We start from the raw sequence: 23,545 nt of genomic DNA on the forward strand, positions 1-23,545 counted from the left end.
TTAGGGTGGATTAATGGCCCCCAAAAGCACTTGTTTGTCTCCCTTGACTACAGTGGGAGGCTGGGGTGACGTACTGATGTAGGGTGTCTGCAGGGCAGTGAATGCAGAGCAGCTGAATCCTGACTTTGCAGTTAGTGAGAGAAACTCTGCTCTTGGGGGACAATTCCTACACAGGGTGAAAGCACTCCTGCTTTTACTCCATTCAGACGAGCATGGATTTGCTGCTGACTTTTGCCAATTGGATGAAATGAAGCAGAGTTGAAATGAAACTGGACCTTTCAAAGCTTTTGCGCTTCAGGCTGGTGAGCATGGGAGGGATCAGGAGAGGGAGGGAGGAGATGCTACATCTACAGTACTGTAGCCTGTATCTGATAGGGATGGCGGGGAGTAAAACTGAAGTCCTGGTCCATGCCCTGTTCCCCTGGCCATGCAGCAGAGCACTCAAACCCCTGCAGCCTGTGGTTCCCAAGGCAGCTGAATCTGAGGTGCACCCAGGAGTGAAACCTCAGACACGAGCTCTTTCTACTAACCCATTCGCCCTCAGAAACCCTCTGTTCCTTCCTCTCATCCCAGCCCTTGCAGGGAGCCCGGGAGGTGGCAGGTGCTCCCCAGTGCTCAGTGAGGGGTTTCTGGAGCTGGAAGCCCAAACGAAGAGCACAGATTGAAGGAAATCAGGCTGTGTTAATCTATCCTAGGGTCTCGGCTCTCCCTAAATCAGCAGTCTGTACAGTCAGCCACAGCCTGCCTCTACATTCTTATATATCAAACCTGAATGAAATGCTGAGAGAAGAGCCGGGTTTCATGCACTAATTCAAGAAGCAGCCTGGGTGAAGGGACATCAAGTTAAAGTGCATCCTTCCTCCACCTCCCCACTTCACCCAGCTCCCCCATCCCAACAGCAAACTGGAGCACAGCCAGCCTCCCATAACAAAGGGCAGGGTGTGCAGGAGCTGGGGTGATACATGGACCCAGGCTGCAGGCCAGGCACGCACAGTAGAAATGCAAAACCCTCATCCCCTCCATACGCTTGCATTGCGTGGGCGAGGAGCTGTCGTGCGTGACAGATGAGAGCTGCAAAGTAGGCAGGTCAGCGCTGTGACGAAGGGTCAGTGCTATTTCGATGGCTCTAATTATAGTGTTGGGAAGGCTGGAAGCTGCCAGACTTGATATGGGAATAATGTGGCACAGGACCTGTAGAGTAAAGACACTTGTTGTTTTGTTCTCGGTTGCTTAATCCAGGGACAAAGCCTTCGAGGAAGGAAAAACAACTTTAAGGTTGTAAATGAACCCCAGGAATTCTGAACATTTATATAATTAGACACAGAAAAAAAATCAAGGCAGCCTTGTGTTTATTGCACTGGCTCTGTCTCCTGTGCTTTTGGCACTGTAGTTTTTCAGCTGAGCTCCAGCCAGTTGACTGGGCTGTTAAATATCCTTCAGCGGGACAAACAGCTGAGGAAGCCCTGCAGCTCACTCAAGCACAGTGCCTCCGGTGGGTGTTGCTCTTCGAGAGGGTTCAGGCAAGTACATGGCTTTATATATACCGCGATATTCCTCTGTGCTACCTGCTCCGTACTCTGCTCTGCATTGCTGCAAAACTTCTGCAGGGCTGCTCTGTGGTGTTACAGGACTTACAGCAACACTTCCCACAGCTTTTATGCTCTGGTTATTCATGGTGTGCTCTCCCTGCGTAGTTGTGAGCTACACAGCCTGCAGAAGCCTTTGGTTGAAGCATCTCAGAGCAGTCACCTGCCCTAGGTAGCAGGGATTTTGCGGGAGGTGGGCTGAGCAATCAGTTGACCCCGGTACTCAGCTCTGCTGCTGGCATGCTGAGTGGCCTTGGGCGAGACACTTGCAACCTGGTGCCTCAGTTTCCCTTTCTGACAGATGGGAAAAGCAGCGCAGAGCAAGCTGGGTGAAACACTCCTGGAGACTTTGATGAAGACAGCAACCAGAAACGGGAAACGGATTCCTTGCGGTCACTAATGATCCACCTCCCAGGGCTGCTGCCCATTCCTTGCCTGCACCAGCTTTCCCCATGCCTCACTGCTCTGGGGTCCCTCAAACTGCTTTAGAGACCCCCATGCCCCCACAATATACCTCCACCTCTCCTGTGCTTCAGCAACCCCCTTCAACTATCTTTTTCTGAAGCTCAGTGGAGCACATTACTTTCATTTTCTTTCTTTTTATCCCCGGAGATTCCCCTCCCTCACATGCCAGCTGCTGTCCCGGGTCTGGGCAGCCTGGCATGCTCTGTCCTCCACCGCTGGTGCCCGGCGCAGCGGGCAGGGCACTGCCTGCTCCTCCCGGGCAGCTCTAAGCCCCGCGGTACCAAAGAGCTGGCTGGACCCTCCCCGCATCAAGTGACAGGTCAGCCAGTGATTTTCCCCAGCTATTCCTGCCCAGGAGAGAGGGTGTTTATTCCTCGCTTTTTCGGTAGTTGTGCAAACATTCACATCGGGCACTGTGATGGTTTCTTTCTATTGTTTTGAATTTGAGCAATAGGAAAGACCTGGGAACCAGTATCTGGTGTAAAGACAGAGCACTGGAGAAGCATTAAGGACACATTTTGATCTGTTTGCTCTAATACTATTCCTCAAGCAGGGATCAATCACCGAAAATCAAATACACTGTAAAAAATAAACCATAAATACAGCTAAAATAAAATACACTGATATCCTATAATTTTATCCAAGACTGGGTTTAGTCAAATCCAGGCCAGATTTATCCCAGATACCGCTCCAGTAACAGCAGTAAACATTGCAGCAGAGAGCAACTCAGTCCATTTTCTCTTCCTTACTGACAAACGATTTATGGAAATTGCAAAACTGCTGATGCAAGCACAAGCACAAGAGAAGGTGCAAATGCACAGCAATCCCCTCTCAGTGGTCACCATGGCTATAGTGCTTTGTTCCACTCTATTTACAAATTATTAAACATATTGACCACAGCTTTATGTTTTGAAATCAGGAAGACAAAGAATCCATTTTTATTACTTTATTAACCTTTTTTATTTAACCTGGTAATAAAACTACTCAGCTGTGTGGCAAAATCTCAATTAAAATTTGCCTTAGCTCCAGGAGCTGCACAGCAAAATGCTACAGTAGTTATCAAAGTTGGTTTCCCGGTAAAAGCTTTGCTCTGCTATCAGATTCTGTTCTGTGGTACATAGATCCCTGCTTTACAACCAGCATCACTTCAGGAGGTAGTTTGAAAGCTTTCAGGCTCTCCCAGTGATTGCTTTGCTTTTCTTTCACAGCAATTACAGTCCCTTCATTTAATTTCAATGGAAACTTTAGTGTTTTAGACCTTGCCCATGTAGCTGAATGCTCATCTCTGGATCTTATTTCCAGTCCTCAGGAGGACCGGTTTTGATGACCTAGTCTGATTACAGCATCTTTGACAGCTTTAAAGGAATTTGCTCGGGGGAAGGAGACAGCTGCTGCTCTGATGAAGGATTTTTCTGAGCAGGCCTCCCAAGCCAGACATGTATGAGATGCTGCCTGTGTTTTTCATCATGGCCAACAGGTACGTCTAAAAAAGGTTTTGTGTTCTTGTCTGCATAGGCCAATGTGAGAGTGCCTCTACCATAACACTGCTTAACCTGCTTCTGTCAAAACCCTGCAGCTTCTTGGCTTCTTTTCCCTTATGTTGTGTATTCAGCCTTTATGGAAACTGTGGGCCAAATCTTTAGTCTGGTGTAAACTGGCATTGCTTCTTCAGTTTATACAGACTTCAGGGCGGGAATAGTCTCTTTACCAGTATCTGTTGCTCTTATATAGCCCTGGTCTTAAACAAGACTTACAAAAATGAGCATATTATTTATAATCTATAATAACCATTATTAGGAGCTGCAATAAAATCTATTAGCGGGCTTTTTAGAATTGAATCAGTATAAAAGCAATATGACAACCTGTTCCTTTAGAGCCTGTTTTACCATTATCGTTGAAAACAAGGTACACAACATTCCAGACCCCAAACAATCCACTTTACCTCCAGAAAGGACTGAGAGCTGCTTGATGCAGTGGAGCGCTAGGAGCGCTAGCTTCTCTTCTCCAGGGCCAGCCCATTTCCACCACTACACGCTGTCCCAAAACCTAATTCTGAACTGACAAGTAAAAGTGACAACCATCAGTGCCACCTGCTTCAAATTCTCCAAACTCCTTTTCTTTTTCCTTATTTATTGCTTATTTGTGTTGCACATCCCCAGAAAAAAAGCATGCTGTGCCGCTTTGCTGCCTTGTGGGTGCTTGATCTCTGTTTGGCAAACGCAAAAGAGCTGAAGGTACCCTTTCTGAAATAGCAGTGGGGAGCACAGAACAGACAGTGTGCCACGGCCATGCAAACCCAACAACCTTGATTAGCCTGACACTTACTTGGTCTCCTTATCTAACACTGATGCTGGTTCACACCAGATCCTCCTGAGACATGACAGAGTGGTGGTTCCAGGATCCACCTTCCTATGGATTAGTTGGAGGAAATTCTCTCCTCTTCTAGTCTCAGATGTGCTTTTTGTATGTGCTATAGCCGAGGGACCTGTTTTACACCCAAGTAAAATTTACAGACTTCCAGAAAGCATGTCTGTCTCAATATACCCGCTTGTCTGACACAGGAGAGGCACTCGGCACCTGCTTCCCCCACCACTCCCCGGCAGCAGGCTGCAGCCAGGTCGGCAGCTTTTGCTGCCACCGTGACAAATGTCAACTCAAGTCACCCAGCACAGCCTGAAGGAACACAGGCTGGAGGAGCAGGTGAGGAGTAGGCTGGCCACCGGGCTTAGAAACGGGAACCAGGTGCCATTGTGCAGAGACGGGTGGATGTGAGGAAAATTCTTTTAAAGAGAAGAAGGTGTGAAGCAGACAGAGATACTTTCTTCATTCGTGTACTGCAGGCAAAGTATATTATTCAGAAGATTACGCTGTGTGTCAGTGCATTGGGAGTGACAAAATGCTGGAAATTCACCTGTTTGTAATATGCTAGTGATAGCAGACAAGGCAGTGGGAATGTGACAGATGAAATTACTTGGCCTTTTGGCAGCAGCCGGCAGAGCCATAGCTCAAGAGAGCAGAAAGCCAACCTTACAGTCAGATTGTGCCCCTCACAGTAACATTACTTTAGCCAGAGGAATATAGAAATTATTGCTCTAGTCAGACAAGAAGCTTTATATCTGTGTTTTGGGGTCGATAGTACTTTGCTCCAGTCTTCGTGTTTCACATTATTTCACTTAAGAAGAAGTGCCATTACAGGTGCACTAACAAATTTCCATTCACTGCAATATTTTTGCAGGGATGTAAGTAGAAAGGCAGCCTGACCCAAACTTCTCTAACAGAGATCAGTTTTTCTCATTTAATGGAGATCTATCAGTTCCACAGATGTGAGTAGCAGGGTTGAAATCCTGCCTGGGTTCCACCTACAGAACTCTTCACTGGAGTCAGTGGCACCCCTGATTGTGGAGTGGGGAACAACCAGGTGTCCTTCTACTTTCTTTTGGAAATGATGCACAAAAAAAACTTATAAAGAACTTATGTCAGTCAAACAGAAGGAAACTTTTCTGTAAAGAAGTCTTATAGCACCCTCGCTAATAATTTTTTTATTTGCACTGTCAAATATATCTGTCAAAGAAGTTGACATGATTCCCCAGCTCTGGCACTATTCATGCAGCAAGTGTCAAAGCTTGACAAAACCAGGAGTGTCAGGAAAAGGTGTTTCAGTTCTACAGCCTCAGGGCAGTCACAGAAGCAGGAGAGGTCTTCTTCTGGGAAGGAGGAGTGCTGGCATCACCTTTCCATCATCTTCACTTTAGAGCTGTAAAGAGCTTTTTGACCCAGTGTGCTCTAAAAGGGATCTAATTTTTTCCCTCTCTCCAATAGACAGGGAGAAATGCTAACACTAGGTAGAGAGCAGAAGACCACTCCAGTCTAAATACTTCTCCCAGAAATGCTTGCTACCACAGGTATGATGTATGAAAAAGAGAATGCAAGACACTCTCTGCAGACACAGCTCTCTGTACCCAGACGTCTCGCCTCTGTCATGGAACAGCCAGGTAGCCAGAACCGTATGATAGACCAATAGCCCACTTGCAATTCTCCCCCATTCAGACATTATTAATTCACTATCTCCATAGCAGTGCTTTAAAGCTTATTTCTTGCTTTTACATTTGTCTAGCTTTAAAAGAAAAGACAATGTATTTTCCATTGTTTCATTGCAGAGACTGATTGAAAGGCTCATACATTTGAGACGATGAAAAATATGCTGATGAAAACATTTCACATCCGAAAAAGGATGTTTCTTGAAGCAGAGATGACTCTAACCAACGTATTAATTTAAGCCGAGAGGCTTCCTGGTCCTGGACCAAATTTCCCATACGAATGATGGAAACAGAAGGGGGGGGAAAGAGAGAGGGTTGTGACTGTTACAAGGCAGCTAATAACAGGCTGCCTTCTAGGGGCATTGCATTTTAAGGATCTGATCCAAACTTGCTAGAGAACAGAGTTGGATCCCAGTTCCACACTTTCCAGTAAAAGCCCATCCTGCTCTCAGTTACTGCACTGTAAGACATGAGTTGCCCTGGTGTGAGCAGGTCCCTCCGACACTCCTGCAGGTGTGCCAAAGGATGTTCAGTTTTGGAACAAAACCACAACTTAAATATTCAGCTTGCCTGTGCAAAATATAACTGGCTTTCAACCTGACCGATATATCTTGATGTCCACAAGCTTTCTTTGATGTGCTGCCTGAATTTTCCATTGCTTTGTTTCCTTTCCTCAGCTTAAACTGAGATGCAGTTGAGTATAGGCTCCAAAAGCACATGGCCAGTTTTGGAAATTGTTCCAATTACTCTTTGTTAAACCTACTTCTTTCACTCTGAAAACACCAGCCTCCAGGGCTTGGAGAGGTGGAAGAGAGAGACTTACATACTAATTACAAGAACTTAAATCTAGAACAAATATCAGCATTAATAGACTTAACTTTAACGTAAAGAGGCTGCCAATGACAGCAGGATTTGCTGCTTGCTTTTTATATTCTTCATCCTCCAGTACCACTGTCCAAACTCTTTCAAATTCATGCATATTTTACTCATTTGGGCTTTTCTCACACTTCAGTCTGCTCTTTTCTCCATTTTTCTGTTCTTCTTTCATGTCGTTAATCTAATCTAATCCCCTTCCAAGGTGACACTGCAAATGGAGCTCAAGAGCATTTGCATCAGTGCCTTCAAATCATCTTACGCAGTAATGCCTACGTCTAGGTGCTTTACACTTCCTTTGGCTTCTTCCCTTCCCATTGGCTTAAGTCCGACTTGCTGCCCTTCTCAGTACCAGTTTGGCATTAGTGGCTACCAGGTTTCTAAAATCCATCAAGCACAGACAGAGGCTCGCAGGAGTCAACAGGAGCCTTTTGATATCTGCGATTTAGACAAGATGGCTAATCCCCTTTTGAGGCTATATCCTGCAGTCATCCCGGCCTGAATTCTCCTCAGGCCAAAACTCACCTGGGGAAATGAGGAATCGTTAAGGAAAACCCTAATTAACACAACAGAGAGCGCAAAGCGATTACTGCTAAAATGTGATTCCTGAAGATAATGCTGTTTTGGCTGCTTCTGAGGGGTTTTATTTTCATGCCTTTTTTCCTCCCTTTCTGTTTTATGCCAGCTCAGCCATCCTCTTGCAGGCAGTGGGTTCATCCTTCTCATTCATCTCATGGCTGGTGGCAGCCCTGCCATCAACATCAGCCTGGATGCTTTAAGCAGACGTTCCAGTTCCACTCCTTTTGGTTCCTAAATGATGAGCATGTGATAAAACTGACTCAGAATTACCTCACTCCAGCCCTGTCCATCTCCTACATCCCACACCAACAGCACTGGCTGATGTGGAAACAGTGAGCAAACAGCAGATATTAGCATTTGGTTACTTGGTAACTCTTATTCAATCAATGCATGCTTTACATTTCGGATCCCAGTGACAGGATGAACAGAACGAATTAGAAAACCTCGGGTGGAATAAACCTGATGGCTTATGGGACATTTCCAAAATAAAAATGCATGTTGAATCACAAATAATAGCTTGGCTGTAATCTCAAGAGTCTAATTAGGAAATGGAAGTGGAATCATTCTGTAATCATTTAGAAAGTTCATTTCAGCAGTCCAGAAATTCTGTCTATGTCTATTATATATCACCACAAGTACTCTGTGGTTATTTGTAACATTGACTGGGAAAGACGCATGAAAGACGCATGAATAAGAGAGGCAGTTTTAAGAAATGGAGCCGGATCCATGCCTTTTCTAAGTCAATGGATTCATGCCAGGGATGAATTGAGACCAGGTTCCTCAACACAGTTAAATAATTTCTAGCCAGTCCCAACAGAGCAGAAATCACTCTGGTCTGCAGTGGGGATGTTCTTACTACAGTGAAAAACCCTACTGCACATTCTGCTCAGTGTTTGTGTCTTTGCCTTAGAGAAGAACTCGGTTTAAAACCACTACAAACCCCTGCACGCTGTGCATCTGAAATGGCTCAACAAAGATGATCATCACTCCGAAGTACTTGCTATATCCACAAATAAAGTCAGGGCTCTGCCTTCAGAAATTAATTCCGTTGTGCTGGATCAGATGGCTGCATGTGATATTACCATGCCTAATGTAAGTTTTGCAAACAGTAGCAGTTCAAGTCTGCCGTTCCTTGGTGGATGGTCCCAGGTCCGCCCAATGGCATCAAAGGGGAGCTTATAGATATGTGTGACCTTGAAAACTTCTAGTGCAGGGTAGTAACACATACAGAGCGAAAAGCAGGTCTCGCTGGGAGGATAACCTTGTGGGTCCTTCATGGATCACCACAGGGACTGCTGATGTTGTGCACTGAGCTGACCACATTGTTCTTCCCTGGGGGCAAACACACCTAGGAACACAGGTCTCCGGGCACCACAGGAACTAACAAATATACAGAAAAGAAAGCCAATTGTTTTCAGCCTCTCTGCCTGCACATGCCAAGTGTTATCAGCCCACCTGCCTATTCATTGCTCTGTCTCCATTATGTTTTGTTGTTTATGTTTTTTTTCCCCGACTCCACAAAAACACATTTTAGAGTGACTGTCAGACGAGACAAAAACTGTGACCCCTCCGTCATGGAATACATCAGGAAATGAGCAGTCCAAAGGGCTGATTTTTGTCTTGAGGTGAGGATTTATACAGTGCTATCCTCTCTGGAAGGTCTGAGGAGCAGAAACTGTGCTGTACAACACCTCATGGGTGTCCCACACCTTTCAGCAGTAAATCTGTCTCTCTAGAGGCAGAAGAAGGAAGAAGGCACACAGCTAATTATGATCTGTGGGGCAATTTGCCTTTTTATTTCCTGATCTATTCCCTGACTGGTGGAAAATAACTCTTGGCAAACACAAAACTTACCTTGCTGCCAAAAGGTTCATCTCTGAATTATTAATCAAGAGCACACAGAACCACGAAAGGTGGAATATTGAACAAAGGCTCAATTGACACTCTGGAAGTTGAAGAAGATATGGAAGACTCCCTTCTAATTTATTTATTTCTTTTCTGTTCTGTTATCCGGATGTGCTGCTTCCAGTTACCACTGCACCCCACACTGTATGGTATTACGTGATTTTGTTTTCAGATTGTTGAAGATAAAGTTACTTCATTATTAATATATATGCATCGTGCATATCTATAAATATTGAATATATACATTTGTGTAAAGCTACTGGAAGTGCTAATAGTTAAGATAAACTAAGCCCATTATCACAATGAGGGACTATTTCTATGACCCTATTTGCAATAAAACCAGACTCAATGATATGAGAAAATTGCTTGGTTTCAAAATAATTGAACCAGGCCAGACGAATCCCCACAAAGGCGTCATTTACGCAAAGTATTTTGCTTGTCTAAAATATTTATTCCCACAGAAGGAAATGGAAAAAGAGTTCATATGGTTAAACAGCTATCCTCTGAGCGTAAAATTGTTTTATCATGTTATGTTTATTTCCTGGACATCTTCCATTGGGGTATTGCAGGAAAATACTGGCTGTGCAGTTAGTTCCTTTGTGTCGACTGTTCTTATTTATTCACTGGGAAGTCAATCATGTTTTATTCAGGCTTGTTTTGTTTTTCTGCTGAGCAAACACTCAAGCAACCCTTTTCTTGTAAAATCTTGTTTGCATATACGATGTGCGCCATTCTAAGTCAGCACTACACAGATAGCTGAGATGTCTTTGCTTTCCCTCCTAGTTACAATGGGAAGTAGTGGAGTTCTTCTTGAAAATGCTGGCATTGCTCATTAAGGCTGCACTAAATTGTTCCTGCTTAAGGACTCCATCAGTAGTTACAGATATTTTTATATTTGTCTTGTACTGAAAGCCTGGATAGATTTTTACTATTAAATGTTCACAGCAAAATGCTTCCAAGCAATCTACAGACAGAGAATTACTCCCAGCAATTATCCACTGAATAAATCTGAATAATGAATACATTCACAAAAGTCACTATCTATTTGTGAACAATTAGCTGAAATAAATAGAGGTGACACTCATCATCTAAATAATTACTTTATGAATTCTTTGCCCAGCTTTGCTTCTGACATATGTTGCATGAAAGGAGATCAAAGCTTAGATGAAAAATTACTTTAAAAAGAATGGCAATGTTCAAGGAGATTCTGCCAGCTTCCAAAGCAGAAATTATCCCACTATTGTAACGATTAGTTGTTACCAGTGATTTCAGAGGCTAGTGAAGTTATTTTCCTGGAATCCTTCACTTCATGCATTAAACTATGTTTTATTCCTAATGTATATCCAATTTTAGGTTGTTAAACTGCAATCAAAAGCACTTAGTAGGAATGGATCTCTCCCTGTTATGAGATTTGAACTCCTGACATCTTTATCTATTGGAACTTGACTGCCCAGGTAACTACTAATTAGTCAAGCATTTACAACCATTACTATCAATATAATTAACACATTGTGGGATAAAAGTGAGAATGGCACTATGAAATGATCATTCTAAGCATTCGGACAGTGGTCTTTCATGAAAACATTTATAAGCTGCCTAATTATTTTTCAGTCAAATGAACAGAAAAAATGTTTACATTTAAGAGGAATCTAGAACTGAAAAGGAATGGTTTCTGACATCAAAAATGATAGATGTTGTCCGCAGATGTCCATTTCTTGAAAAAAACACCACCACCCCACCCCGACTTTTCTGCAGGATTTTTCATACCAAAAAGTTTCTGATCACTTGTTTAGAAAAATGTGAGACCTTTATTCCAATAAAAACAGATTCACTGCAAAAGACAGGAACAAGGGTTTTCCTTCGGGTCTAAAATCTCACGAACTCACTGCTGCTCTCTGTATGAATAAGCAGCTGCAAGAGACCTTCTTATGTGCCTTGCTGGTTGATGCTAGTGAAAATATATGAGACAATTCACACAGAGAAAGTGAAAGCTAGATGAAGACTAGAGTTTGACTTCCCTCTTCCCCCCTCCACCAGTTTTGCTGGCTAAAGTAGGCAGGCAAATGCCTTCTTATATTAATCAGAAGCAAGTGGTTATCACAATGGGAGGAGAACTACCACGATCAGAGGAGAAGCTAGGGACCACCTTTCTGTCTAGGATCTACTCTAAGCAAAGTTTTGAAGAATGACTTTTCCCCACTAAAAGTTCAGCTTCATTATCCCAAAATAACTGCTGTGAAACATTTGCAGGACACAACAGAGAGCAGATTTTGAGAGCGTTTCACCAGCCCTGCAGCTGTGAGCTGGTTGCAGCATGAGGAAAAACCCTCCATCACCCCAATGTACAGGAAAGAGAAGGTAAGGTGACTCTTTTCTGGTGGCTTTCAGATACGGTGCATTCAGTGAAGAGCCCCGGTGCAGAAAAATGTGTTCTTCTCCATGTTGACACTGCTTTTGCTGCTGGAAAGGGCAGTGAGGACAGCAGCCCTTGCAAGCCATGCAGACCCGTGTGGAGGCTGAGCTGTGGGAGGGCAGCAAGGCTCAAGGGACTACTGACCCCACATCAGCTGCAGATGCCTTTCCTGGTGTCCTGGCCTGATTTTTTCTGGGGGAGAATCCTGACCCTTCCCATCTACTCACCCACTACCCAGATCCCTGAAAGGAAGATTAAAAGAGTAAAGCCCACAGAGCTGCTGTGCCTTCTGGTTCCTAGTGCCACTGGAAGCATCTTGCAATCCTCATTCCGCAGGGTAGATGCAAAATGCAGGCCCCGATCTGACCATGCCATGGGAGAATCCGTCCAACCACCTGGAAAATAACACAAAACTGGAGTACTTTGGAGATGTCATAGCAAATAAATAGCTCCAGGAAAAGCACAGCAGCAAAAAAATTTCAACTTTGTGCTTGTAGAGACGGTAAACCACCATATTTCAGCAGTCATGGCAGGTATTTCTGACTGGAAATTGTATATTTGATGATGACCAGCCTTCAGCATTTGACAAGGGGTTATTAAACCCACTTGAACAGTAAATCACCTCTCTTCCTATCAATAATCTTGATATAATATCTGTAGAAATGTCTAATGTTAAAATCCCACTTTATTACTATAATAATGGATCTAATTTGTAAAACATATAAAGTGAGGCCATAACTGTGCTGAAGGCAGATGTATGTGATCCCACTACAGCTATATCATTTCCTGTTGGCTTTACCCACATATTTTGAATGGGAGAAGGATTAAAAGCAATCCCACTTGCAAGATTTTTGAGACTGGGAATGGCTTCTGGAAAGGAGATCAACATGACCATGGAAATGTAGCAATCGTTATAAAAAGAAAAGCCTCAACTTCACATTTACATATATAAACATGTAGGTGTTTGTGATTTTCTCCATTCAGCCCCTTTTCAGTTGCCAGGAAAGCCCTGCTTTCCAGCTGCACAATCAGTATTATCACTATGTGCTATTTTTGGCTATGGAGTACATTTAAAGCAACGTCATCTTTCCCAAGGGCGGAAACTCTTCTTTCCACTCCTCTGCCATTTGCTGCTCAGTGGCACTGCCTGCTCAGCCCTCGCCGCAATCTCCAGAAGCTTTCCTCTAGTCCTTCTCACTTTCTTGATCAAGTGGCTTTCCAACTGATGCTCTGTGTGGGAGGCTTTGTGTTGGCATCCAGAGTACATGTCCCAAATATGTCCAGCCCCACCTGATCCCAGTGCAGAGGCGCTGTCGGTAAGTAATCTCTTGATGGGCAATAGAGTCCTTGTGTTCTGCGCTCAGAGTTTTTCACAAATGGGTTGTTTTTAAGGGCATATAATTTCCCAACTAGCACTTTGATAAGTTTCCAGATCTTGTCAGAGTATGTTAACACCAGCTTTCTGTCTGAGGAGACAATGCATCTTTTGTGCTGACACTGTATAACTTTGATTTCCATAAGTTATTCAAGTCTAGTAAATATTGTAAATACCACTTCCTTTTTAAGGTCTTCCTTGGCTAGGTACTACTCAACCAGCTAGTTGTTCAATGTTTTTCTCTTCTGGTGTGTTGTTGCTGTTAAGTGTTTGGAAAAGCTCATTGGACAAAAGCCACACTTGGAGTTGTAAATCTCTTCAAATATAATGTTCAGTTTCCTTGGCTGTGCCACAGGAGGAGCTCTCCTAGCTAAAGCTATAACCACCGCTAGGCTGAGCTGTGTCCCTAAACCTGTTTCATTTTACACAGAATAATTAAGTATTCATTATGCCAGAAAGTGTGTGTGTGTGGCTGTAGCAGAGAGATTAGGGTACTCACCTGGTAGATGTGAGACCCTGTTCCCAGTGACTGCTCCAATGAATATTTAAGTATTTTGTATTAAGCATTCATTGGAACAAGGATAGGAGCAGACTTCTCTCACCCCCAAGGGAGCACCCAAACACTAGGCTGTAAAGTCATTCTTTCATTCTTTCTTTCTTTAGCTCAATGAATATTTAATTATTTGAGGCCAAACAAGATGGCTTCAGTGGCAGAGACTGAGATTCCCTGCTCCACGAGTGCACCACAGCTCTGATGATGAAGGTGTGCATATAAGACAAGTGGGTTCATATTCTTTTGGACTTAGAAAGAAGTTGAATCCAGGTTTCCCATGTCTTGAAGTCCTCCAGCTTCTGAGCTGCTGAAAAAAAAGCACAGAGCTCCAACACACACTGTCCTCGGTCATGAGACAGAGGTCGTATGGATGTTTGTATGACTCCAAGGTCAGAGAAAGCATCCTTATCAGTGACAAATTAAGATATAATCTGATTTATAAATCCCTCAGGAGAAGGTATCAGCATCAAAGCTGAAGACGTTCCTTACTCCATGGCAGTTCCTGCTGGCTATGTTATGTGCCTTTCTGAGATTATCCAGAGTGCAATGCATAGGAAAACCTACTTATCCTCTGTGCTCTGGGGTCTGACACCCCCAGACTGCAGTTAATGGGACTTCATCCTGCATCTGCAGGCCAAGGAGTGGGTGTGTGAAATGGTGAGTATGGGGAAAGCATCCAAAGAGCAAAGGTGTAGGGCAGGGGTATCTGAGTCTAAAAATGGGCAAAAGTAGCAGGCATTGAGGAGCAGAAAGATTAAAGCAGGAAGAAACCCATGGAGGAAGGAGTGTGCAACCACTGAGTGGGGAAATGGCAAGTGACAGAGAAAAAAGCAGCAGGGGCAGTGCCCAGAAGGAGCAAACAAACCATCTAAGAAGTAACACTCTTTACCTAGCAGAGGAACAGAGGGAAGGGAGAGAATGCAGTAGAGAAGATGACTTCAACCTTAAAGTAAAAATAAAATGCGGAGAATCTCTGCCACCACATAGGTCTCTGAAAAGTAGGAAATTTGCCATCTGCTTCCTTCTTTCAGAGCACAGTGAACTCTGAACTAAGATGCTTTGTATTCACTTTGGGGAGCTGACTGTGCGAGCGTTCTTACAAAAAAGAGGGACTTGTTATTACTATTGCAGCTCTGCTTCTTGTCATTTGGCAGAATCCACAGTAATCTGATTCTGTTATCAAAAACTGAGTGTGGCTTCCAAGAAAAAACCAGAGCAACAACATAAATGTGTTACCAAAGTGCAAAGAGATTACCTTCTCACACCCACCAGCATAGTGTCCAAACCCAAGACTGCTGCATAGTCTCAGTTGAAATTGCAACACTGCATTCCGAACAGAGCTGCTTAGCTCAGAAGAACATTTCAAAGGTGCTCCCAATGATATGGTTCATATATTTCATATCACTTTTATGTCCATCTACCCCAGGGCTTTCAAGCAGCCACCTTCTGTAACAGTTCACTCCAATTTAGAGAAATTCTTTCTGAACACTTTGCTGTTACTTTAACCAACCTTTTTCCCGAGAAGGCAGCTTTTCAGTACTGAAGATCTATGACAATGAAAGAATATCCGTATTATCTTGCTATAAATATTGCAGTGGTCTGACTATAAATGTCAAAACAGATGTGTTTCATATCATGTCATTCAAGGGACATTTTAACATAGACACAAAATCTCAAAGCTTCACCCAGATGCATTACTCCAGTTTGAATAGCCATGTGTTTTCTGTTTTGATCAACTCTTTAGACAGATGACAGTAGCTATCCTCCTTCAATACTGAGGAAAAGGCCATCTGTGGACCAAGCTGTGGGGGAAAAGCGTAAAGCAGAGAGAAGGGTTCGATTTCGTGAGCCAGAAGAAGTCATTGAACACGGTACGCTCAAGCTATTAAGCCTTTCAGCATGACCTTTCTAGCTTTTTAGCATTCAACTGGTCTGTCCACATCAGCTTCCCCCTCTGATAATGTTATTTGTGATTTTGAGCTCAGCATTGAGCTGAGGACAATTTTTGCTCTGTGCTCTGCAGAATTGCATCTGTTCCATTTGCCTGCCTGCCGTGGGAGGAGACACGCTCCTGCATCACATTAGAGCAGCCTCAGGGCTGTTCTTGCTGTGAACTCCTGAGTCAGCCCCCCCAGGGATCGTTGTAGACCGAGGGTTTGGCTGAGTCCCAGGTCTACCCCAGAACAAAGCTTCCACTCATAGAAAAGGATCTCAGACCAAATTTAAACATGATTATGTCATTCTGGGTAACTAGGATGCAATGGCGGGGAGGGAGCCAGCCCTTTCATGTTTCCGAGCAGTATGCATGCCACAGGATACAATAGCCAAGGTCTGAGCCTGGCTGGCCCGCTGGGGTTAAAAGCAGCCACGATGTAACCACCTCTGCCGACGAGGGCACCTAAAGAACGACACAACATAACCTCTGGTCTTTCCTTCAAGAGCCAAAATAACATTTTCCACGTAGGTTAAATGGGAGTGACCCTAAGCAGTGGTCTAGCACAGGGGTCCAGTTTGCAATTCTACATGTGCTATATACTATTCATAACCAAATAAGAAGTGTTGTTTCATTCTGACAAACTGACCCAACTAAGAAAAATTGTATTCGTTGGTAGGGAACTAGAATTGTATGTCAGTAAAAACACAGAATGGTAAAATGCCTATGTCAGCCACCTTTTGGGACTGCTACTCAGATTCTGAAAACAAGGCTTGGCACCTGCTGAAGTGTCTGTGAACAGACCTCTCACTAGGTTTGCAGCACACTTCTTGCAGTGCCTCCTAGTGCAGGAGGGAGAAGCTGTTTCTTGATAAGGTTGTTGACATGGCCTGGGCTTTTCCATCAAAAACGAACTTCTGAGAAGACTCCACAAGCCAGCCTTAAATTTTTCAAGGCTTATCTGACTGCTCAGGCGAACAACTGCTTCAGCTGCCTGCTGAATCCATGCCCTCACATCAGCATCGGTAATTCTGCAGCCAGTCCAGCCTGGGGGGACCAGGTTCATCTCCCTTTGGCTCTGGATTCAGCACAGGCATGCTTGAGCTCCAAGGAGCTGCAAGGACAGAGAAGACTCAAAAGTTTCTTCTATGAAGACGTGAGAAATGTCCTAACCCATAATTTGTATACTGTGTTGCAAACAGCCTGTGATTTAGATGATTTGCTCTTTGTCCACACAGTGTTATTAACATGGAGTCTGGTAATATGAAGGTTGCTGGCACCACTGAATTTTTTCCATTCTCGGGACTTTTCAGCCTGGAATGTGTCTGGGCCCTGGCTGTTAAGCAGAGGCAGTTCCAGGATATTGTTAGAAGGTTTTGCAAGAACTGACTCCAGACTTACCTACAACATCTGCAATCTCTGTCTCTGAACCCTCCCATGCAATATTTTTTTTCTCACTTTCCTATATCTGCATATTTGCATGGAGTGGGTAGATCCTCATCTGACAAAAATCTGTACAGACAAAAGTGGTGTAAGAGATGGCCGAGCATCTATGAGGCTACAGGCAATTTCAAAGCCACTGCTTGGTGCTTGCTTTCTGCTTCATCTGCTGTAAAGAGGCCTTTCCAGGCGTGTAAGAACATTTTCTTTCTGTTTTCTAGCCATTTCACGCTGTGACTACGTAGCGGGTAAGTCAAAGTTTCACATTATAACTGTGAGCCGTCCATGGCACTAGCCTGAGTTTGATCTGCAGCTGCTGGGACGCACTGTGCATATATATCCTCCACACATACAGCATTTCATACTGTCAGCAGTTGTTTTTTCTTCTCAGCACATGAAGCACAAGGTGTTGATGAGGTCTGGTGCAGTATTTTAAACAGGACATCTAGTAACACAAACAGTGGAAAGAAAAATGAAATCCCTGAAGCTATTTTTAATTTAAAAATAATTAATATATTTTATGGCAATAGAATAGGTACAGGTTTTTCACTAAGATATGCACGGAAAGCACCCCAAGCAAAACAGTAGTTCTCCCTGCTGACTTTCATACATGGGGAAGAGACAATTCATTTATATGCTGGCAGCAGGGTAGAAATAATAAACATTATCTGCTTTTTCTTTCTTGTTTGCAAGGATGTTCGAGGCCAGTCAGTCTCACAGATGCTTGAGCAAATGTGTGCATCTGGATGTTGTTACCATGGCCCTGGCCAACATCCAGCCCCTGCGCTATGCAGTGTAAGGGGTGAGGGGTTCATCCATATGTGTATGCGTACAAACACACACACAGCTGTAGTGCTGGGAGGCCAAAAGCCTCCCAAGCAAATAACCCCATATCCCCTAGCTGTTGCTGTTGCCCAGAAAGAGGGACTGTATGCTCATGCCAATGGCAGCATCAGCTAAGGCAATTACTGGGCTAGGAACAAGGTACTATAGGCAGGAATGAAGCAGGTGGAAAAGGAAAGACCAAATATCCCTCAGGTGACAGTGGAAATGTGTGTCCAAGGCAGCAACTGAACCGAAATCTCCTGTATCCCAGTCCAGTGCTTTTCTCAGATGAGTTGCCTTTCTCTTAGACTGGGCACATGGCTAGGGCTGAGTGTGCAGTTCCAACAAACAATTTAACTAACAAATTTAAGCATTAATTTTCTATTTGTAATCTGGAAAAGAGAAAATTTACATTTAAGCACTGATTTGTAGTGATGTGCTGAAGGTGTTGTGAGCATAACTGACCACTATTTTGTGAGTGGTATTATTCTGCCACAGTATTTTTTTCCTTTCCTGGACTGAACATACTCCCTAATTGAGAGAACACATGGAAAAGCCAAGTTTGCATTTGAGACCACCCAGAAATTTCACATGGAAAGTAATTTTTGCAAGATAGAAAAATTTTATAAGCACTTTCATAGCAAAGGGCTGATGTGAAAAGTTGTTTAGCTCTCACAGAGAAGTTTCACCATTACAAGGTATGGTCATCAGCCAGGCCCCATGCTTTGAAATGCAGGTGGTCACCCAGTCAAAACTGTATATTGTGGTGTGGAGTATCACACGAGAGAAATACCAGCTTCCAAATCACAAATCTCTGCAAAAGCAGAGAGCGGTGAGTGGCTAATATACCTTCATATAATATACCTTCTTATAAACCATTCGTAGAATAATACCAAATAAACAAATTTATAAAAATTGAAGTCTGCTCATGGATAATTTGCAAACAGAAAGATGGGCTAAATTCAAATGAATAAATTATTTGCTGCAAATAATTCACTCCGATCTAATATGGGACATTGATTTGGTTTCTGGCTAGCTATAAAATGACTGCCTATTAACATTTTACCTTTTCCCCATACACTTTTTGATACATTATTATGTGTTTCTTGCTCGGTTTTATGACTTTTACCTTCCTCTCTGTACGTCTGTATGACAGTTTAATTGACTGCTGTGTATTCCAGGGCTCCTAGTAGAAGCTAATTTAAATATGTTACAGCTAATGTTGGCCCTTTACCCATAATAATACACACCACATTTTTATCTGCTTATTGATTATGTGCATATGGCAGGAAAATAGCTGTATAATACTGGGGTTTATTCAGGCATGAATTTGGCTTTATATTGCATATTTAATACTCAAAGTGCTTTCTAAAATAATATCACTTGTGCAATCACCATGCAGTCAAACAGAGCAGCCAGATCTGCACCAGACTGGTCCTCTGAGGCCCATGGATGCATACGTACTCGCAAGGGCTGGGTCATGGAAGTCGGCAAGCTAAATGTAGCCCATGACTTTCACACGTGTACTGTGCTTGATCTATGGCACTTTAAACATCCTTGAACTGTATTTTAAAGGCAAAAAAAAAAATGTTTGCTGCGTCCTCCTACTTAAGAGCAAGTGCTGACGATGTTCCAATATAATTAGCACCCCTACCACTTAGAAAGAAATTAAACGTGCCACAGCTTTCTAAATATGCCTCTAAGTTAACGGAGCCACATCTTGGTTCTTACTGTAATTAGCAGGAGCCCCAAACAAACTGAGTTACTACAGAAAAGACAGAAATCTAGATCGTCTCTCTTTTATAGAACATTTGTGAGCATGAAATAATTGGATGAGGTAGCTTAGTATTCTCCTAGTATTTAACCAAACTTTTAGCTTAAAGGTATAAAAAATAACTACTGGAAGGAAATTTGAGATCATGTATTAGATACGGTAATCCTATTCTTAATGTATACAATTTAACTTTTCAAATGCTCCATTAGATGAGATCTTTTATCCTCATCATCCTCCATCAGGAGGTGTGACTTACTATCACTTAACTGATGCCTACAGAAATACTCGCACCCAGACCCCTATGTACCCTGCTGTTCTCAGAAATGTGGGACAAAGACATCAGCAGGGGGTTAAATTTGGGAAGCGTTTAAGATGACGTTAAAATAATGCTGCTTTCTTTTTTCTCCTCATCACTGTTCAGTAGATGACACGTCATCATCTGGATTGCCTGTGCTCCTGTGGCTCTCCTTTTGTGCAGTGCTGATCCTGGCTGTGAGTCTCTACTACACCAGCATGAAGCAAGATGTCAAAGTCCTGGAGGAATTTCAATCCCGACTTGTTATCTTCTTTCTTCAGATAAGACACGTTGCTCAGAAGTGCTGGACTTGGTTTATGAGGCAGTAGCAATGTCCTCCGGCCTGGCAGACATCTCAGGCCACTGCAAACTGGCACACCGCGGCACAAAGGTCCCAGTCTGCTCCAGCCACGTGCAGGGAACACATAAGGATCCACCTCAAAGAGCAAGAAAACCAACCCTGTAATTCATTGTCCAGCAGCCGCTTGTTCTCCTTTCTTTTTTCTTTCTGTTTTCACGTTACTGGGCATTCATAGTAGCACATAGATCTCCCACCAAACTCATGGTCCATCATCCTGAGCAGCAAACAGGTATCTGAATTTTGTCCCCCAAAGAGCTTATAAACTGCTGATACAAGGAGCAGAAGTAGAGAGAGAAATACACTGATCTATGCAGGCAGCAGCAAGCTCTGAGTCTCAGGTCAAGTCTTTAAATACCAAACCATCTTTCTCCTCTACTCTCTTAAGAGCTATTCTGTAAAAGTTGAAATAAACCTGAGCTATTGCACAAACACTGCTTTGGTGGCCAAAGGCTTGGCAAGCTGCTGCTTTCATACACCTGAAATGATTATTAGTAAAATCCCAGCAAATGGCTTTCTTGTTTCCCTTCATGCATTTTTTCCTCTATGGGCAAAAGCTGTTTCTTAATGTTTTACTTGACTCCCAGGTGTGAAAAAGAACATGAAAACTCATTTAAACAGTAAATAGTTTATTTGCCTAAAAGAATAAATAGCAACATTGAATCCCAATCTAATTATCCAATCAGCAGTTTAATCCTCTGGGTTTGGTTCAGTCCATAAACCCCACAAGCTGAGTTTACAAGATTTATGACAGTGCTTGTATTAGAGGTCATGCAATTATGCCAGGGTGTTCAAGGCCTTAAATAACAGTAATATGGACTGTTTATGAAGGCATGGGAGACAAAGTCCCTTTGTCTCTCCATTGTTCCACCACAGTATGTGCCTTTCTGAAGGGAATCCTTCTAATGGACCTCCTGCAATAAAAGTGGAAAGGTGCTCTGGGTGTCTGAGAGGAGAACAAGCAAGTGCAAGCTTATGAGCTTCAGCGGTGTTTTCTTCCTAGGCAAAACCAGAACAATCAGCTTTTTAGCCCTTAGGTTCTTGTGAAGTAGCACCTGATGTGTGCTTGAGTTTATTTGATATGATAAGATTGACAATCAGAACCTGTAAGAGCTGAAGAAAAGGAAAAAGAAAAAAAAAAGCAAAAGGAAACACTGTGGAGAAGATGGAAGAGGTGCCTGAAAGACCTGGGCTCAAATTCCCCTACGACTGCAACCCACCATGAATTAAATTATTTTTAATTTATTTTTTTTTTTTAAATGGAGCCATACCTCTCTGCCCCAACAACCTTCTTCCAAGCAGCCCAAGGACTTTAACCAGGCAGAGGATACGCAGAAACACATTATACAGCCTTCCTTCAAGAGGAGAGAGAGCAGTAACTTGACTGAGAAACAGTCAAAGAGTTGCAGAGACAGAGAGAAGTGACTTCAGTGGCTGTTCTCGTGCTCCTCCTAAGCTGTCAAAGGCCACGGCAGCTGCATTCAACGTGCTCTTGCTCTGGGAAGCAGAGGTGGCTGCAGGGGAGCGTTCAGCTCAGGGGCTCTTTGTGCAAGCCACTCGGGTACCCCAGCTCAAAGGGTAAGTTTCACCGCTGCTTCCCTTCCCTCTCCCCCACCTCAGCTCTGCTGTTTAGGTAATAAAGAAGAAAGGTTTTAAACTTGTGCACTGGTGAATCTCTGATGAAAAGGCTTGGACTGGGACATGCATGGGGCAAAGGGGTCATTACAATTTCTGTTTTCATTTTTTAATGTTTATGATCTTTTCAATGTTCATGTTGAAATTCTCTGGCAATTCAGTGGTGTTTCTTTTTCCGCTCTGGACAGACATGCCCTCCCAGCAGGTACCAACTAGCGCCTTCAAAACAGGAGCCTTTTCTGAAGGGAGGTTCCCTCACCACAAGTCATGGCACCTTGCAACAAGAAAGCAAAGTTTGAGCTGACAAGAACAGAGCAAACTCACGAGCGAGAGCAGCCTAGTGAACCCTTCCAGTATGTCAGCAACCTGGCTTCAGTGACTTTAAAACAAGCCAAAGGATTAAGCTAAAACAGGAAGCCCTCTTCAGACTGTGAGGGCAGATGCAGAGGCAGTGTGAAGTCCAGAGGTGTGCTCACTGCTCACCTCCCTGCGCAGGTCCCCAGGAGATGGGCATGGACCACCTTTATCCCAGGTCACCTTTAAACAGAAACTGGCCATGTCCTCCCTGCTGGGCCCCAAGTTTATCAGTATGAGTGAGAATGGCAATCGTATCTGGGCTGTCAGGGAAATTAAGCAGAGGAAAGGATATATTTGGCTTCTGCCTAGGCTCTGGTTGGGACAGTTTTGGACATGGGCAAAGGCAGCACTTGAGTTGTCTGTTGAGGTCTCGCCATGGCCTGGCAAGGCCTCCTGGGTCAGGATTGTTTGCTGCAGTCAGTCAGAAATGTGGCAGGCTGCAGAAAGCCAAAACAAATTTGCTACAGACTCAGAACGTTTGAAATAAATAAAAGCTAAACCTCATCCCTTGGAGAGTGGTGGCATTTTGCAGGTGAAGAAACTGAAGCTGAGAAAGCCAGTGCATCTGTGAGAGAGAGTGAAGCAGGGCAGTAACAAGGCTGGAAATAGGAGCAAAAATCCTGACTGCTGGGCGTGCGTTTAATTACTGCTGCTCAGCTTCACCGTGGACTTACCTGTTTTATTTCCTTCTCACACTGCTCTTTTCCCATTCTTCCATCCTGCTTACACGCACATACACAAACACACACACCCTTTTCCCACTCTGCCCCTTTCTAATCTTTATGCATCACAGATCTACCCTCACTGCTGTAAGCAGGATGGGATTTCTCCTTGTTCAATGTTGTTTTTCTCAATGTGACGCCTTTGTGAGTTTGGAAGTGCTGAGAGGAGCTCGAAAGTTACACAAAATCAGCCTTTTGGGGTAATAATTCCCTTGCTGGCTACGCTGTGTAATGTTTCCCGTCAGTACAACTCCCAAGAATTGCCCATAAAGAGGTAAAAAATGAGAAGGAGCACATAAATTATTACAAATGGTCAAGATGCTCACCTGCTTTCACACTGGTATCAGCATGGTGAATCGCTTTAGAAGTCAAGAGTCCTTCAGCCAACCAGCTCTGAGAAATTATTTAATCCAGCTTGGA

At 43.6% G+C, this 23,545-nt stretch overlaps 1 protein-coding gene across 6 annotated transcripts; it reads left to right on the top strand.

Annotated features, from left to right (window-relative positions):
• The first annotated feature begins 1,176 nt into the window (after positions 1 to 1,176).
• Positions 1,177 to 22,072, top strand: C7H14orf180 (chromosome 7 C14orf180 homolog). 6 transcript variants are annotated; one of them, XM_075426936.1, is made up of 9 exons: positions 1,177 to 1,520; positions 3,354 to 3,528; positions 10,799 to 10,899; positions 11,696 to 11,803; positions 12,954 to 13,174; positions 15,531 to 15,657; positions 17,381 to 17,407; positions 20,180 to 20,250; positions 20,335 to 22,072. In XM_075426936.1, exons 5-9 carry the CDS (start codon positions 13,124 to 13,126, stop codon positions 20,380 to 20,382), a joined length of 324 nt encoding a protein of 107 aa, XP_075283051.1. In that variant the 5' UTR covers positions 1,177 to 1,520; positions 3,354 to 3,528; positions 10,799 to 10,899; positions 11,696 to 11,803; positions 12,954 to 13,123; the 3' UTR covers positions 20,383 to 22,072. The 6 variants fall into 6 exon arrangements, with proteins under 6 accessions (XP_075283051.1, XP_075283052.1, XP_009939316.2 ...); XM_075426937.1 differs by having other exon boundaries at positions 20,183 to 20,250; XM_009941014.2 differs by having other exon boundaries at positions 20,180 to 22,072.
• The last annotated feature ends 1,473 nt before the right edge of the window (positions 22,073 to 23,545 follow it).

This window comes from Opisthocomus hoazin, chromosome 7 (genome assembly GCF_030867145.1).
Source record: "Opisthocomus hoazin isolate bOpiHoa1 chromosome 7, bOpiHoa1.hap1, whole genome shotgun sequence".
Taxonomy (NCBI): domain Eukaryota; kingdom Metazoa; phylum Chordata; class Aves; order Opisthocomiformes; family Opisthocomidae; genus Opisthocomus; species Opisthocomus hoazin.

Bases quoted from the DNA above. Each gene is read 5' to 3' on its own strand.
- C7H14orf180 (XM_009941014.2), top strand. From the start codon at position 13,124: ATGTCCCAAATATGTCCAGCCCCACCTGATCCCAGTGCAGAGGCGCTG. The intron at 15,658-17,380 runs GTACGCTCAAGC...TCTGTTTTCTAG, and splicing joins AGAAGAAGTCATTGAACACG to CCATTTCACGCTGTGACTAC. The intron at 17,408-20,179 runs GTAAGTCAAAGT...ATCACTGTTCAG, and splicing joins ACGCTGTGACTACGTAGCGG to TAGATGACACGTCATCATCT.